This window comes from Lycium barbarum, chromosome 9 (genome assembly GCF_019175385.1).
Source record: "Lycium barbarum isolate Lr01 chromosome 9, ASM1917538v2, whole genome shotgun sequence".
Taxonomy (NCBI): domain Eukaryota; kingdom Viridiplantae; phylum Streptophyta; class Magnoliopsida; order Solanales; family Solanaceae; genus Lycium; species Lycium barbarum.
The window spans coordinates 113,109,809-113,122,704 of record NC_083345.1 but is presented as its reverse complement, the minus strand read 5'-3'; the positions used below and the strand labels follow the sequence as shown (position 1 = coordinate 113,122,704).

The 12,896-nt window shown below is 35.2% G+C and overlaps 1 protein-coding gene across 1 annotated transcript; it reads left to right on the top strand.

The window, feature by feature from the left end:
• The first annotated feature begins 7,121 nt into the window (after positions 1 to 7,121).
• On the top strand, positions 7,122 to 8,608 carry LOC132611476 (putative late blight resistance protein homolog R1B-12). Its single transcript, XM_060325900.1, has one exon. It carries the CDS (start codon positions 7,205 to 7,207, stop codon positions 8,195 to 8,197), a length of 993 nt encoding a protein of 330 aa, XP_060181883.1. The 5' UTR covers positions 7,122 to 7,204; the 3' UTR covers positions 8,198 to 8,608.
• Positions 8,609 to 12,896: the final 4,288 nt, after the last annotated feature.

Sequence of the window (12,896 nt, the reverse complement as noted above, 5' to 3'; positions counted from 1 at the left end):
AGTGAACCGTCATTCATAACTTTATTTGATCTCTTTGAACCTAGCTCTTAGGATCTCCAGTCTACTAGGTAGAGTTACCGCCATGATGACTTGTCCTAGGCCTTAACCCCATTCCCCTCGATGATCTTTCAACAACTTCTCTAGATAGGCCTTTTGTTAGCGGATCCGACATGTTATCTCCTGACTTTACGTAGTCAATAGTGATAACACCACTAGAGAGTAGTTGTCTAACGGTATTGTGTCGCTGTCGAATGTGACGCGATTTTCCATTATACATTAACGCTCCCTGCCCTACCTATTGCCGCTTGGCTATCACAATGTATACATATAGGTGCCAAAGGTTTGGGCCAAAATGGAATACTTCCAAGAAATTTCGGAGCCATTCAGCTTCTTCACCGGCCTTGTCTAAAGCTATAAATTCAGATTCCATTGTAGAGCGGGCGATGCATGTCCGTTTTGAGGATTTCTAAGACACTGCTCCTCCACCAACGGTGAAAACATATCCACTTGTGGATTTAACTTCAGATGATCCGGTGATCCAGTTTGCATCACTATATCCCTTGATTACTGCGGCATATTTATTATAAAGTATAGTTTTTGGTGTGTTTCAAATACCCCAAGACTCGTTTCATTGTCATCCAATGAGTTTGATTGGGATTACTCGTGAATCGACTCAGCTTGCTAATAGCACATGCTATATCTGGTCGTGTACAATTCATAATATACATCAAACTTCTCAAAACTCGTGAATAGTCCAATTGTGAGTCACTTTCACCTTCATTCTTTTGAAGTGCAAAACTTACATCAATTGGAGTCTTTGCAACATTGAAATTTAAATACTTGAACTTGTCAAGTACCCTTTCAATATAATGTGACTGTGATAATGCTAGACCTTGTGGTGTTTTATGGATCCTAATTCCTAAGATCAAATCAGCAACTCCTAAGTCTTTCATGTCAAATTTGCTAGCAAGCATACACTTCGTAGCATTTACATTGGCAATATCTCTGCTCATTATCAACATGTCATCAACATATAAACAAACAATGACTTTATGATTTGGAGTATTGTTAATGTAAACACATTTGTCACACTCATTAATCTTAAATCCATTTGCCAACATTGTTTGGTCAAATTTCGCATGCCATTGTTTGGGTGCTTGTTTAAGTCCATAAAGTGACTTAACAAGTTTGCACACTTTCCTTTCTTTACCAGGAACCATAAAACCCTCAGGTTGTTCCATGTAAATTTCTCCCTCTAATTCTCCATTTAAGAAAGCTGTCTTGACATCCATTTGATGGATTTCAAGACCATATACGTTTGTCAGTGCCACTAACACCCGAATAGATGTTATCCTTGTTACCGGTGAGTATGTGTCAAAGTAATCAAGGCCTTCTTTTTGTCTATAACCTTTGACCACAAGTCTTGCCTTATATTTGTCAATAGTACCATCAACTTTCATTTTCCTTTTAAAGATCCATTTTGATCCTAAAGGTTTATTTCCAGGAGGAAGATCAACCAATTCCCATGTATGGTTGTTCAAAATTGATTCAATCTCACTATTGACTGCCTCTTTCCAAAATGTTGAATCAGAAGAAGACATCACTGCATTAAATGTTTGAGGCTCATTTTCAAGCAAGAATATCACAAAATCTGGTCTGAAGGAAGTAGATGTCCTTTGACGTTTGCTACACCTTGGATCCTCTTCACTTGGTGTACTTTTCTTTGGTTCTTCCCGCAGTTGTTTAGATCTTTCATTTGACGACTCACATTCAGTTTTATACGGATAAATGTTTTCAAAGAATTCAGCACTATCTGATTCAATTACTGTATTAACATGAATTTCGAGATTGTCCAATTTGTGAACCAAAAATTGACAAGATTTGTTATTTGTAGCATAGCCAATAAAAACACAATCCACAGTTTTTGGTCTGATTTTTACCCTTTTGGGCAAAGGAACTTGGACCTTTGCTAAACACCCCCACACTAAAAAATATTTCAAGTTGGGTTTTCTTCCTTTCCATAGTTCATATGGAATAGATTGTGTTTTGCTGTGGGGCACCCTGTTGAGTATTCGATTAGCTGTAAGGATAGCTTCCCCCCACAAGCTCTGCGGTAAACTGGAACTTATTAATAAAGCATTCATCATTTCCTTTAATGTTCGGTTTTTCCTTTTCGCAATTCCATTTGATTGTGGTGTGTAGGGGGTAGTAGTTTGATGAATAATTCTATATTCTAATCATATCTCTGCAAAAGGAGATTCGTATTCTCCACCCCTATCACTTCTAATCATTTTTATCTTTTTATTCAATTGATTTTCCACTTCGTTCTTGTATTGCTTAAATGCATCAATTGATTCATCCTTACTATTAGGCAAATACACATAACAATATCGAGTGCAATCGTCAATAATGGTTTTAAAATACTTTTCCCACCGCGAGATGGTATTGACTTCATATCACATATATCTGTGTGGATTAAGTCTAAAGGATTTGAACTCCTATCAATAGACTTATATGGATGTTTAATAAACTTAGATTCAACACAGATTTCACATTTTGATTTATTACACTCGAATTTAGGCAATACTTCTAAATTAATCAATTTTCGCAAGGTTTTGTAGTTGACATGTCCTAAACGAACAAGCCATAAATCATTTGACTCCAATAAGTAAGACGAAGTTGAATTCTTATTAATACTGTCAACAACCATTACATTTAGTTTGAAAAGGCCCTCGGTGAGGTAGCCCTTTCCTATGAACATATCATTCTTATTTATTACAATTTTCTCACTAACCAGCACACACTTAAACCCGTTTTTGACGAGTAATTTGGCTGAAACCAAATTCTTCCTAATTGTTGGAACGTGCAGAACATTGTTGAGAGTCAGCACCTTGCTGGAAGTCATCTTCAGAAGTATCTTCCTATATCTTTCAACCTTGGTTACGGCAGTATTTCCCATAAACAGTTCCTCTTCAGGTCCAGCGGGAGCATAGGTTGCAAATGCTTCTTTTACAGCACAAACATGCCGAGTGGCACCAGAATCAAGCCACCACTCCTTTGGGTTTCCTACCAAATTGCACTCCGATAGCATTGTACACAGATCATCCATGTCATCATTCTTCTCCACCATATTGGCTTGTCCCTTTTTCTTGTCCTTTTTCGGGAGACGACAATCTGGGGCTTTGTGGCCAGCTTTCCCACAATTATAGCAACTGCCCTTGAATTTTTTCTTGTTCTGCTCTTTACTCTTGCCAAAAGGTTTCTTCCTTTTCTTATTCTTTGGAGCAGCTTCTTCAATGATGTTCGCTCCCATAATCGTTAGATTTCCACGCGACTTCTTTTTAGCAACTTTATTATCTTCCTCAATCTTCAAGCGAATCACAAGATCTTCCAGCGACATTTCCTTACGCTTGTGTTTCAGATAGTTCTTGAAGTCTCTCCACAAAGGAGGCAACTTCTTAATCATAGCGGCCACTTGAAATGCCTCGTTGATCACCATACCTTCAGCAATAAGGTCATGGATAAGGACTTGGAGTTCTTGAACTTGGGTTCCAACAGTTTTACTATCTGTCATCTTGTAGTCAAGAAACTTGGCAACCACGAATTTTTTCAAGCATGCATCTTCAGTTTTATACTTCTTTTCGAGTGGAAGCCATAATTCTTTTGAAATTTTGGCAGAACTGTAGACATTAAATAGATCATCATCTAGTGCACTAAGGATGTATCCTCTGCTCAAAACATTTGCATGCTTCCAAGCCTCAGTAATCATAAAGCGCTAGTTTTCAGGCTTTCCTTCTTCAGTAACAGGAGGATTTTCATTTGTGAACTTCTGCATGCCTAGAGTAGTCAGCCAGAAGAACATTCTTTGCTGCCATCCTTTGAAGTTGATACCAGAAAACTTCCCTGGTTTCTCTGCTGGTGCCATCGCGTGTGCAGCAGTTGGATGGCTTGACGACACAACATTTGTCGCCCCAACAGTAGTACCAACAGTGCACCAACAGGCCCAGTTCCATTAGGAGCATTAACATCACTTTCTGTTTCCATTCCTCACTGTCAATAATTGACAAACTATTTAATAAATGGCAAATGAAACAGAACAGTAAACAGAGAAGATAGATCTTTTTTTTCAGAATCTGTTTCACGATGAAGTTTTTATGTTCTTCAAATCGCGTCACTGTTATGAACTTTAATAATCCAACAAAGTTTTTATGTTCTTCAAGTTGGACTAGAAAAATTCCAACAGAGTAGAAAACTAGAAGGTTTTAGTCTCCAAAACAGAATACAGATTAATATAAATATATAAACGGTAATTTCCTTAAGATTGTTAGCAATCTGTTACGAAACCCAACACTTACTTGCCTAGAAGCCTGTCAGTCCTTCACATTGACCAACCCTCATCAGCTCGCCTATCGTCAGAGGCGTTGCATGCACCCCTCATCAGAGGCGGATCCAGGATTTGAACTCTATGGGTTCAAACTTAAGATTTTTAGCATTGAACCCATTATATTTTTAGAGTTTGGGGTTATATATATTATTTATTACAATTTTAGTAGGTTTTTACACAAATTTATGCTCCGAGTCGAAAGTTAGGGGTTGAACCCCTACATACAATGCTACATACGCCTCTGCCCTCATAGGGACTTAGAGTGTTCAATAGGTTTACCCCACCATTGTACTGCGAGAGTCCGACTCAGTTTTGGCCTAACAGACCTTACAGATTTGGTGCTTTGAACTACATCATTATTGAGCCGAAAAGCAAGTACTATGTGAATTTGTGCTTTGTCTTGTACAACAATCCATTTTTCCATCCGTTTCCAGTGTGGAATTTGCTTAATTTGTAATATGCACCCTTTCTTTGTAAGTTTGCCATGTTAGAAGTCTGCAAGTCTTTCATCTTGACCGGCCCTCTATCAAGGGTGTCACATTATCTTCCTGGGGGGCCAAGGGGCCTATAGAGGGAGTTAGGTAATTACGGTATTATCTTAGCTTCAGCTAAGTTTTTTTTTTTTTTTTCATTTTTCGTTAAACTTCTGGCTATAGCATTTCATTGGCATATCTATTAATAGAATTCTCAAAGTTATGTTAGATTGATGTCACGGAACTTCTTACTTACCATTTATCTTATGTACAGACTAGTTAACACGGGCTGCAAACTAGTAGGATGCGGTTTTGCAGTACCAAGTCCGAGAGTATCCAATAATGATCTTGCAAGTCTGGGAGAGACTTATGCAGGACCTTGGTCAGTGGCGGAGCTAGGATTTTTGCGGCTATGGGATTAAAAAAAATAAAGAAGTAAACACATAAAGAAGCTAAGAGATTCAATATCTACTATATATACATAAAAAATAATTTTAGTTAAACACATAAAGAAGCTAAGAGATTCAATATTTACTATATATACATAAAAATAATTTTAGCCTTGTATATACAGTGTGATTTTTCGCTGAAGGGCCTCAGTCCAACCTAGCTCCGCCCTTGACCTCAGTGATTAGATCTCCATTCGGAGGGCTCTAACCCGGAGACCTTTGACGACAGAGAGGAATGAATTTCCATGCCATTCATACATTCGGAGTTTCAGTATCTGCTTTCTTCAATTGAAAATTGTTTGACAGGCCGTTCAATAATCAGAAAAAGGCTCATTATCCAATTGTCTAATTACTTTGTACTTAAGCTGCTAATCAGTTAGATGGGCTTGTTTCTTCCTTTGTTGGTTAAAAAGGGGGTTTAAGTTCAACTGTTGAATATAGTGATATCTATTTTATATAGTGATATGTATTTTTTCTTTTTTCTTTTTCTGAAGTTCAACTTTCAAGGTTTACCTGTTAATGGAAATGATGTTAATATTTAGGAGCAGCAAACGAGCAGGTCGGATCGGATATGGGCATGTCAAAAATGGGTTAAAAAAATGGATAAAATATATAATCTGCCCATATTTAACATGGATAAAAAATGGGTTAACCAATGGATCCTAGTTTCAAGAATAGCCAAGTGAGAACACTAGGTAAAAGTCAAAATAAGTTTGGACTATGAGAAAGCAACAATTCATGGAAAATAACAAGCAGACAAAAGGTATTGATAATATGGATATCCATATTATCCATTTGAATATCCATTTTATAGTGGATAATATTCATATTTGATCCATTTCTAAAAAGTCAGTTATCCAACCCATGTGGGTCAGATTGGATGGTTACTTGGGCTTTTTAACCATTTTGCATGCCCTCATAATATTGAACTATCTATTTTGCTTTTCTGCTTTCTGACATCGGTCATTGATAAAGAGTTAATGTCCAACTTTGCTTGAAGAGGAATAGCCAGATTTGAGTGGTCTATAGGATGTTCATCCGAACCCCCTCGGCGGAAAAAAATATTATTTTTACAAGGTTAAAATTATTTATTATGTATATATAATAGATGTTGAACCCCCTTAGGCTTCTTCATATGTACTTTTTTATATTTTGAACTCCCTCGGCGGAAATCCTGGCACCGCCACTGATAGGAGATACTGCTGGTTGCTGGCTGTGGTTTATGGTGGCTGTGAATTGTGATGATGCAAGATTTATTTGGTGTTGCAGCTATATGTTGCAACTTGCACGCTGTCGAACCAGTAAGTAGAACTGTAGCTCCATGCTTGGTCACTCTGTTGCTTAAATAAATTGTGATGATGCAAGATTTATTTGGTGTTGCTGCTAGTATGTTGCAACTTGCACGCGGTCGAACCTGTAAGTGGAACTGTAGCTCCACCCTTGGTCACTCTGTTGTTTAAATCTTAGTCGGTATTTCTAACTTTATTTATCTATACTGCTGCTGCTAGTATGTTGCACTTGATTGAAGTTGGCCGCTCTGTTGTTTAAATATTAGTTGTATCTTTTAGTTTATTTATTTTTGCCGAGTATTGGGTGACTTTATGTGCTTTTAAGTATCAGGACAAAAGAAAGCTAGATTCTTCACTTTCCTTTTGGTATTTTCCGATTTCTTTCCTTCTACTTTCCAAGCAAAAGGTTCCCTGATCGATTTTACCAAACTAAAGAGCCAAAGTGGAGCCCATGAGTCTTTCTTCAATGAGTCTTTCTTCAGTCGTTCCTCCCTCCACCTTTCTTGTTTACTGATTGAAAAAAAAAAAATATTCCTCCCTCCACCATTAGAAAGAACATCAAGTTCATTAAAGTAAAGGAAGCGATGGTCGGTTTTGAGAGAGACTGAAATGCTGATAGAGCAATTTGTGACAGGACCGCGGGAATTAGATTTGATCTCAATATTTGGAATGCCGGGACTAGGGAAAACAACTTTGGCTAAGAAATTGTATGATCATGAAGCCATTTCCAATCGCTTCGACATTCGCTTGTGGGGTTGTACTTCCCAAGCTTATGATAAAAGAGCTCTCTTGTATAAGTTATTGGGTCATACTAGTGAGGAAAAAAGTAATGATGAACTAGCTGAGAAGTTATACAGAAGTTTAAAGGGAAAGAGGTACCTCATTGTTGTGGATGACTTGTGGAGTCATGAGGCATGGGATGATATAAAGAGACCATTTCCAGATGATGACAAGGGAAGTAGGATTATTTTGACAACCAGACTTGAATCGGTTGCCACATATGCCATGATCTCATCGAGTCCTCATCACCTTCGTTCATTCACCAAAGAAGAAAGTTGGATGCTATTGAAGGAGAAAGTATTCAGAGAAGGTGATTGTCCTCAAGAACTCGAGGGGATAGGTAAGCAAATAGCGACAAAGTGTGAAGGATTACCCTTCACAGTTGTATTGGTAGCTGGTCTTCTTGCAAAACACGATCAAAAAGAAGTAATTTACTGGGAAGAAGTAGCTGAAAGTTTGATATCAGAAATGAAGGATTACATGAATATAGTTGAATCGAGTTACCAGGACTTACCCATTCATTTGCAAAAATGCTTTCTCTACTTTGCTTCATTTCTAGAGGACCAGAAAGTTCCAGTCAAAAAACTGATAAGACTATGGATCGCGGAAAATTTTGTTGAAGCCAGTACTACATCAAAGAGCTTAGAATTGATTGCGATGGATTATTTAATGGATTTAATTAGCAGGAACCTAGTAATGGTAGCAAAAACAAATTCCTTAGGGGAGGTCAAAGCCGTCCATATTCATGATTTAATACACGAATTCAGCCGGATGAAAGCTAAAAGTGGAAACTTTTTGCTGAGGATACATAATCAGTTGTAAGTGAAATCAATTTAGAGATGTTTCTAGCTTATTGTTGTTTATTATGATGATTAATTAATGCCTGTGACTCTTACTCTCCTTCTTGAACCAGTGTGATTATATTTCCATCTTCCCAAGGGAGGTCTGGACTTCTGAATATCGTAGAACCAACTATTGGAGTTAGTTCTGGAGAAAATATCACCACGTTACGTTTCAGTCCCAGTGTAAATTCTCCTTTGGTTGATTTAGATTTGACTACATCCTGGAAGCACCTGAGAGTATTAGATTTGAGTTCCGTAAACCTGCGTAAGACACTTGTACATGCATTACAATATCTGATTCATTTGAAGTATTTGGAGCTGCAGTATCCTGATTACATTCCGTATCAAATATGCAACCTAAAGGAGCTAGAGACATTAATAGTGACCGGAATCTATCGTAAACAGTGGCGGAGCCACACCCATTGAAGGGTGTTCATATGAACACCCTTCGTCGAAAAAAATTATCGAATGCCTATGATAAATATAGAATTTTGTGGATATATACTAGTAATGAACAACCTTGACATAGAAACGAAGGATAGCCTAGCGACTAAGGGTGTGCAAACTATCGCTCACACATCCCCTGTCCTAAAATATGAACACCCTTCGTCGGAATCCTGGCTCCGCCCCTGATCGTAAAGCCGGCATTCCAAATTCCATTTGGGATATGACAAGCTTGAGACATCTGCATTTAACTTGCCTATATACGTGGCAACTATTAGAGGATCTTAACAACTTGAAAACATGTTCCGATCTGGTTATTAATTCTGGAGAGTATTACCAAAAATTTATGAAAAGATTACCCAGTCTTGAAAAGCTCAGTTGTCGATTATATAGAACCTCTTATAGAAATTTCTTTCCTGCTTTTGACTCTCTCAGACAACTCAAATCTCTCAAGGTTGGTTTCTCTGAGCTTGTGCCAGCGTTAGATCCTTATGGTTTTGAGGACTTTACATACCCATCAAACCTCAAGAAATTAACTTTGGTAAATCTTAAGCTCCCCTGGAGTAAAATTTCAACCATTGGCAGATTGTCCAACCTTGAAGTTCTGAAATTAGAGCAACATGCTTTCAAAGGGAGACAATGGGACGTTAAGGACGGGGACTTTCCTAACCTTGAAGTCTTGAAATTAATGGATCTAGGATTCTCAGAATGGACTGCATCCGATGACTCGTATCCCAACCTACAACAAGTACTGATGCAAAGTTTTTGGAATCTAAAGGAAATTCCTGAAAGTTTCGGGAGCAAGTGGACAATGCAACTGATTGAGGTAAGATCATGTCCCTCTATTGAAAGTGCTGCCCTGAAAATTAAGGAAATGCAAATTGAGGAGATGGGAAATTCGGAATTCAAGGTCAATATTTGGAAGTGGAAATCACAAATCTTCAGCGAAAGGGTTGTTTAGTTAGGTTTCTTTGTCTTGTATGGTATGCAAGGTTCTCCGTAAATTGGCTTGATCTAAGAGTTTAATCCCTACCATTAGATTGTCTAATACAAGAATATAGAGGTATGGATCGCTTTTTTTTTTCGCTGCTATTGTTTTTGTTTCTGCCTGACTACTAACATACCATCCATGATATTATAGAGAGGTATGGATCACCGGTCTTTTCTCTTTTCATTTGCTCTTTCTAGATTTTGTTTTAGTTCAGGATGCTGTCTTTATCTTTAACTACTCATTGTCCTGAGTATATCTCTTATGAATGAAAGAGAGAGAAGAAGGGGAGAGAGATCAAGTGTCATTTCAACACCTAGGGCCTGTTTGGAAAGCCACCCAGGTAATTGGAATTGGTGTAATTGGGTGATTACACAATTTGATCTGTTTGTTTAACCAAGTAATACAATAGTTAGGTAAAAATTGAGTGTAATTGAGAGGTTGTAATTACACTCTCCAATTCTCAAAAGGGGGTTGAGAATTGAGTGTAATTACGGGGTTACTTTCTGGTTTGTTTCTTTTTTGTTGATTTTAATTTATTTTTCATTTCTATTATTTTAATTTCTTTTAATTTTTAATTTATTTTTTATTTCTATTATTTCAATTTCTTTTTATTTTTACTTTTAAATTATTTTTATTTTTTAAAATGTATTTTTCTTTTTATATTATTTATTTTTCATTTCCTTTCTTCTCATTCTCAACTTTTACTTCTTGTGGTTCCATGTAATTACTTGTATTTTTTTATTATTCATTTAGCATAACCGTGTTATTATTCTAATTTTTAAAACTACACCTCTTAATATTGAAAAAAATGAGTCATTAACAAACTTGGCATATAACGAGTGTAAAATTTCATTGTGAATAAGGTTATAGACTTATATTTTCCCTTTCTTTTGAATTATATACTTAATTTACGTTGGAACTTACTTATGTAATGTTGGAATTTGATATAAGAGTATTATGTTAAACTTTTTCTTTTGGATTTTGAATTTAGGTTATATTTTCAATTTTAAGGTATTTGCTTTCACCTTGCATATTGTTTATTTTTCACTTACATTTGATGGATTTTTTATGTCAAACATTTGAAATGTTATGGCATTATAATTATAAATATTATTTTTTTGTCAAACATCCAATCCATGACGTTCTCACAAAAAAAGTCTTCTTTTAAGTTTTATAATTAATTAAAATTAAATATTATCAATTTGAAAAATATATGTAAAATATTTTTATAATATTAGTTACAAATATATGATTATTAATTAATGTATTTTCAAGAAACAATGTGTTATTAAATAACTAATTTAATATCATTTATAAAAACAAATATTTTTTAAATATTAATTTAAATTTTTTATGATTAAATTTTATTTTTAAATTAAACTAACTGTGGAATTACATTTGTGCAACCAAATAACACGCTTGTAATTACACTGTAATTACGATATGATAAACAAATAGGTCGTTGTAATTGCACTACTGTGTAATTACTACCCTAGTAATTACACCAATTCTAATTACCAGGTGGCTTTCCAAACAGACCCTTAATGTGCTATTATTTTTATCATGGGTCAAATGATTTTCACCCCCAACTTCGCTTTAAAAAATCAAACTCCCCCCTCAACTATGAACAATAGACATTCTCCCCCTTTTATACTATGCAATGTCTATCTTTACCCCTGACATTTTCAATCCTCCATCTATGTAATACTTTTTTTTCACCCCCTAGCTTTGCTTTAAAAATCAAACTCTCCCCTCAACTTTGAACAATAGTCATTCCCCACAACCCCCCCACATCCTAATTGGCTTTTTTAAATTCCTATTTTACCCTTACATTATCAACTTGTCTTTTTTTCTTTTACTTCTTTAAAATCATGATTTTTTTTATCTCTTTAATCTATGTAACAAATTTCCTATAAAAAATAAATATTATTTTCGAAACGAAAAAGAAAAATGAGAAATACTAGTTGAGTGTATAACTTAATTCTATTCTATAATGAAATAAATGAGAAGAATAAGATTTTTTTTTTTATTAATAATAATCAAAACTCTGATATCTACTTATACAAGTTAAAATAACAGGTAATAATAACTTTATAAATATATTTTAATGCAGGTAATACAAAATAATTAATAAAAATAGAGGTATATTCTATAACAAATTCCTAAGAGATTATCTATTTATATTATAAATAAATTTTAAAGTATAATTTAATATATTTCTTTAATGACAACCAACTCGTTTATATATTGACAATAGAGAATAAAAGAAAAGTGAAACTTAAATATAGTATGTATGTGTGTGTGTGTATGAAACTTAAATATTACATGCATGTATTTATATTTTATACATATATATACACACATATTATATATATATATATATATATATATATATATATATATATATATAATATGTGTGTATATATATGTATAAAATATAAATACATGCATGTACATACATAATATATAGTTAATGCATGTAATATTAAAATATCAATCATAAAAGCAACATTAGATTTTGTGATAAATTCAAAAAAAAAGCTCATAAATACCCCTAACCTATTGAAAAAGGCTCATAAATACCCTCCTTCCATCTTTGGATCTAAAAATACCCTTCCATCCACCATTTAGGTCTAAAAATACCCTTAAGGTTTGTTTTTGGCTCAAGTATACCCCTCAAACTAACAGGTCAAATTTAACTATTTTAAAAAGCCACATGGCATTTTGTAATTGGTGACACATTTTAATTTCAGAATAAGTAAAACTCACCCAATTTTTAACACCCAAACCCATCGACCCGTTTTAAAGTAAATGATACTAGTAATGACCCGTGCTAATCATGAATTCTTGCACAGTTCGGGGGGAGTTTTGTTCCACTTACAGCAGTTAATCAACCTAAAAATTTCATGAGAGACGCTGGTGAAATAGCTGTGGTGGAAAGATCCATGCTAATAAGGAAGTCGGATGCATCTATCCGAATCAAATTTTCCACCAAGCTTTCGGGGCTCGTGCTACTGTTGCGAAAGAACTGTGATGTTCAGAAAATTTTCTTGTGCTAGATTCTTTTGGGAGGATTGGCTTATAAATATGCGCCAATCGAGTATTAGTAAGAACTCTCAGTAACTGGGATACAAGTAGCTTGTTGCAAGCATTTTTTGTTAAAATTTACTTTAAAACGTGTCATGGGTTTGGGTCTTAAAAATTGGGTGGGTTTTACTTGTTCTGAAATTAAAATGTGTCATCA

Coding starts and splice junctions, on each gene's coding strand:
- LOC132611476 (XM_060325900.1), top strand. CDS start 7,205: ATGCTGATAGAGCAATTTGTGACAGGACCGCGGGAATTAGATTTGATC.